The following is a 5,000-nucleotide window of genomic DNA, read 5'->3' as shown; positions in this document are numbered from 1 at the left end:
ACAATGACACCAAACGCCAATGGACGCGTGCACACGTGAGGAAGGGAGAAGGAGGAGGAAGGGAGACTCAGGATGTAAATCATCGAATTGGTGTTGACACACACACACACACACACACACACACACACACACACACACACACACACACACACACACAGTTACAATGACAAAATCACAGTGGCATACCCTTGTGGCGGATTTCGTCGGTGTGGGACTTCTTAATCTGGGCAAACACGTCCTCCAGGCCAGCGAGCTTGCTCTTCAGACCCTCAATCTAACCATGGACAACACACCCGACAAAGCAACGGTGAGAGCAGGCGACGTCATTGTGACAAGGGGCAAAGCATTTGCCACTTTACCTACCAGAAACAACAACAGCAACAGCAACATCCAAACGATAGCAACGGCAAGCACATCCCCAAACAACAACGAACAGCAAACGACAACAAACAACCAACAACGAACAACAAACAAACAACGGCAGCAGTCGTAGCATGGGCTGACCTCGGTCTGTGCGGTTGCGCCCTGGGCCTTGACGTCCTCGTACTTTGAGCGCCACTCAATCACCTCCGTCTGCAGACGCGCTCGCTCCTCGAGCCCGCGCGTGTCGGGCTCAATAATCGCTGCACACACACACACACACACACGTGCAAAACAGCAGTGATTGGTGTTTGTTGTGGTGGGTGTGAGGACACAAGATAGATGACCGAATTGACGACCAAGCAAAGCGACAGCAATCAAGAGCAAACACAAACACCACGCCATGAGCGCACGACACAGCCCACGCCCAGAACAAAAGCAACACAACACCTCGCTTCCAACACGTACGCTGCTGTGCAAAGTATGAGCGCATCTGTGTGCGGAAGTTGTTGACGGCCTGCTTGTAGTGCTCCTTTGCCTCGGTGAGGGCTGCCTCGAGGTCCTCCTCGCTCAGCCCGCCAGACGTGCCGCCAATCTTAATCTGCTCCTCAAGCGCCGTCACCTGCTGCTGGTACATGTCGTCCTGGCTCGACAGCTTGTCCTCAAGGCCCTGGGCACGCGACTCCGCCTCCAGCCGCGCAAGCCGCTCCCGCTTCGTGTCGTCCTGCAGCGGTGGTGGTGGTGGTGGTGGTGGTGGTGAAAATGGAGATTGTTGTTTGTGGCGGAAGGACTTTCTACATGCGTACATGCAATTGGCGCAGTGGCAGCAGACAGCACGTGTGGCAGGAGCAACCGAGCGAGCACGGCCAAAACAAAAGGTGCGTGCGTGCGTGCGTGTGTGTGTGTCAGCAATAACAAGAGAGACTTACGACTTGGCGGCCGAGGTCTGCCTCGAGGGAGGCCACGCGGCGCTGGAGGTTGGTCACGGTCGTGTCCCGCTGCGACACATCCCGCTGCAGACCAGAGACCTGGCCTTCAAGCTCCTGCACCTTCGACAGCGCTTCCTGTGGGTTGTGTGTGCGTGCATGAGTGTGTGTGTTTGGGGGGGGGAGGGGAGGGAGGGGAGGTTGACGCATACGTGGGTGAATCTTGATCCAGCGACAAGGACCGCACATTGTTTGCACACAAGCATGAAGAAAGAAACACACACACATACACAGAGAGAGACTCACTCACACACACACACACACACACACACACACACACACACACACACAGCACACGTACAACAAAACACCAAAAACACAACTGACGTTGAGCTGCTTTGCGAGGTCGTCCTTCTCGCGGGTTGCCTCCAGAGCATCGCCCTCCGTCTTGTTCAGCTGCTTGCGGAGATCCTGCACCTGGTGGTTCAGGGTGCCAATCTACAGCCGACAACATCACCACCAAACAAACAGAAAGATAAACAGGCAAGCAGGCACGTGAGATGCCATATTGATGTCGGCTCAAGTGAATAAACAAACAGACCAGGGCCATGCTCACGTGCCACTTATGCGCATCACACACACACACACGCACACACACACACACACACACACACACACACACACACACACACACACACACACACACACACACACACACGCACATCTCACCTCGGTGGTTTTGCGGCGGATTTCCTCCAGGAGGTCGTTGACCTGGCCCTCCAGCTTGATGGTGGCCGTCGACTCAAAGCGCTTGCGAGAGAAGCGAATCGCCTGTTCCGGGTCGAGGACATTGCATGTGTCTCATGTTAGCGCTGTTGTCAACTGCTCGACAGCAAGCATGGGCAGCAATCCAAAAGGACGTGCACAGCTCACGTCCACTCTCGAAACAACAACCTACACGCACGCACCTCGAGCTGCGAGGTCAGCTCGCCATTCTCCTTCTGCAGCTCGCGCACACGCACGAGGTACGCAGCTGTCGAGCGAAGCCAAGCAAGCAACAAAGAAGGGAAGCAAGAGCCAATGTGTTTGTTGTGAGTTGGGCATGACTGTTGTCGAAACACGTTCACAGCGAGACGCAGTCAAACACCAGCAACATCCCTGTTCCTGTCCGACCGCAAAACACAAACAAGATCGTGCACAAACATGTCCGCACAACACGTCGACACACAACACATCGCAACAACACCACGTACACCGCGCAGCGCACGCACCGAGCTCGTTGTTGAGCTCATCGAGCTGCTCGCGCTCCTTGACGCGGCGGCGGAACTGGGGGGAGCCCGGCGTGGACGCGGTGTCGGCCATCTCTGTGGTCGCGTGCTTGCTTGCTTTGCTTGGCTGGCTGTGTGTGCGTGGATGCGTGACGAAGATGCGGCTTGTCTGGCAGTGGCGATAGTGGTTTGTGTGTGTGTGTGTGTGTGTGGTCAGTGGACACTGCAAGAAGCAAGGAAGAAGGAAGAAGGAAGGTGTTTGCCTTTCTTGCTTTTGTGGCAGCTTCACTATTTTTTTTTTTTGGTTTTTGGCTTTCCGCAACTGATTGGAAAGATCGCTGACTCAGCAACATGGGATGTGGTTGCCAATTGCACTTCGGAAGGGTGCAATTGGTGAAGTGTGTTGTGTGTGTGTGTGTGTGTGTGTGTGTGTGTGTGTGTGTGTGTGTGGTGTGTGTGTGTGTGTGTGTGTGTGTGTGTGGGGACAGCTCGAAAAGTACACTTTTGAAAATGGAATCTGCCGCATGGACAAAAGGGCTTTGACTTCGCGCCACGCGTGAGTTCAGATTGCGTTAAGCTGTGCCCATGCGCTTCTAACGCAACTCCACGCAGCCTCGGAGGCACACGCAAACGGGTTGGGTGGGTTCCACGGCAAACGCTTTCCGCTTTGCAGGGCTTTCCACATTGCAGGTGCAATTTGCAATTTGCCACACAGGATATGGCGCATCGTGCAAAACCAACCAAGCAAGAAGGACAGTGTGATCGCATACAGTGGCAGTGACAGTGGCAGTGCAAGCCATGGATGTTGTTGAAGCAAGTAACAACGCTGCGTTGCGGGCTGCTTACGCCAAGCTTGCCAAGGGTACCCGCTTCATCTCCAAGGAGCAGGTGCAGGAGGCTGTCTCGGAGATTGCTGTTCGCTTCGGCGTTAATCACATTGTGAGTGAGTGTTATGTTGTTGTTGTTGCAGCGTGTTGTGTTTCATGCCGTGTTGCCGTGTGTGCTTCGCGTGGCATTGTGGCAGCGTGCTGTGTCTCATGCCGGGTTGTCGTGTGTTGTGTGTGCTTCGCGTGGCGCTTTGTGGCGTGGCGGTTGTGTGGTTCATGTGTGGTGATTGGCACGCTCGAGCGTGCGTTTGATTTCGCATGGGCATGCGAAGAAACAGCGTCCTGTTCACCCTGTGGTGTCTCGCGGAATGTGTTAACGTGCCACTTGTCCAGGTGAAGGCAACGGATTCGAGGACATACCGCGTGAGATGCGACAACAAAGCCTGGACAAAGCAGCAACAACAGAGGAAACACCCAAGCACCTGCGCCTATGCAATTCACGCCAACAAACAAACCGTCAGCGGCGCGTGGGAGATTACCGAGGCTTGCTGGCTCGCACAGGACAGTGAACATGAGCTTGGGCGCCGCCGTGTTCGTCCACAGACGCTCGCCCGCTTTGATCGAACCATGATAGGTACTCCTCGCTGCAACCAAGTGATCACCTATGCGTGTGCGTTTGTCATGTGGACAACTCGCGTCAGTTGCCCTCGGTATCTCACTGTTGCCCCTCCCTCTCTCTACACTGCGCGACATGTCTTCTTGCAGGAAACCCCGCTGCTCAGGTACAACAAGTCAGTGCCCGCTACGGCCTAACCATGTCGGGTTCCCAGATGGCAGAGTACGCAGCACAAGCTCAAGGCAGAACTCACGTCAAGCGGCAGGAGGAGTTTGACAGACTGCACTCGTTCGTTCGTGAGTTTGGTTGCGAACTTGTGTGTGTGTGTGTGTGTGTGTATGCCTGTCTGTGCCTGTCTGTGTCTGTGTCTGTGTCTGTGTCTGTGTCTCTGTGTGTGTGTATGTGTGTGTGCGTGTGTACACGTGTGTGTACACGTGTATGTACACGTGTGTGTGTACACAAGTATGTATGTGTTTGCGTCTGTGTGTACGTACACGTGCGCGCGTTTGTATGTACACGCATGTGCGTGCGTGCGTGCGTGTGTTTACATGCATGCACGTGTATGTTTTGCCGTTGTTGCTTCAACACACTCAAGTATGCATACCACTGCGCTGATGGTCGTGCAGAGTGGATCAATGCAAATGGACATCATGCAGCGCACCTGATGACCAAAGACGGTGCATTTAGCGAGCTTCTGTTCTGCCTAAAGCTGAATGGTTTGTCGGCCAAGTCTCCAAAGGTCCTGTTCACGGACGCGACGCATCTGTCGTACAACAACATGATGCTCCACCTCTTGTGCCAACTGGACGCAGACAACAAGATCTTCATTCTGGGCGCCAACATAACTCAGCAGGTAACACACTGTACGCATGTGCGCACGCGTGTGCATGTGTGTATGTCTGTCTGTATGTGTCTGTCTGTATGTGTCTGTGTCTGTGTCTGTGTGTGTGTGTGTGTGTGTGTGTGTGTGTGTAACACGTGTGTGTGTATGGTGCGTGTGTGT

At 54.3% G+C, this 5,000-nt stretch overlaps 2 protein-coding genes across 2 annotated transcripts in view; one reads left to right on the top strand and one right to left on the bottom strand.

Moving 5' to 3' along the window:
• PTSG_10006 (uncharacterized protein) overlaps positions 1-2,798 on the bottom strand; it is a 4,689-nt gene extending 1,891 nt beyond the window's left edge. Inside the window, exons 1-8 of the mRNA XM_004988866.1 lie at positions 2,558-2,798; positions 2,255-2,319; positions 2,016-2,117; positions 1,674-1,784; positions 1,290-1,424; positions 829-1,084; positions 505-623; positions 187-274 (exon numbers count right to left, since the gene is read on the bottom strand). Of these exons, the coding sequence (XP_004988923.1) occupies positions 187-274; positions 505-623; positions 829-1,084; positions 1,290-1,424; positions 1,674-1,784; positions 2,016-2,117; positions 2,255-2,319; positions 2,558-2,648 (967 nt within the window). The 5' untranslated portion in view covers positions 2,649-2,798. The remainder of the gene's footprint in view (positions 1-186; positions 275-504; positions 624-828; positions 1,085-1,289; positions 1,425-1,673; positions 1,785-2,015; positions 2,118-2,254; positions 2,320-2,557) is intronic.
• Positions 2,799-3,139: 341 nt separating this feature from the next.
• Positions 3,140-4,850, top strand: PTSG_12977 (uncharacterized protein; the record flags this gene model as incomplete). Its single annotated transcript, XM_004988865.1, has 4 exons — positions 3,140-3,493; positions 3,775-4,015; positions 4,147-4,293; positions 4,624-4,850. Coding segments are annotated over exons 1-4 (756 nt in total), but the record flags the coding sequence as incomplete, so codon positions are not given.
• Positions 4,851-5,000: the final 150 nt, after the last annotated feature.

This window comes from Salpingoeca rosetta (assembly GCF_000188695.1).
Source record: "Salpingoeca rosetta unplaced genomic scaffold supercont1.32, whole genome shotgun sequence".
In the NCBI taxonomy this organism is placed as follows: Eukaryota; class Choanoflagellata; order Craspedida; family Salpingoecidae; genus Salpingoeca; species Salpingoeca rosetta.
Note: the sequence above shows the minus strand (reverse complement) of the source record. Positions and strands in the feature narration are given on the sequence as shown.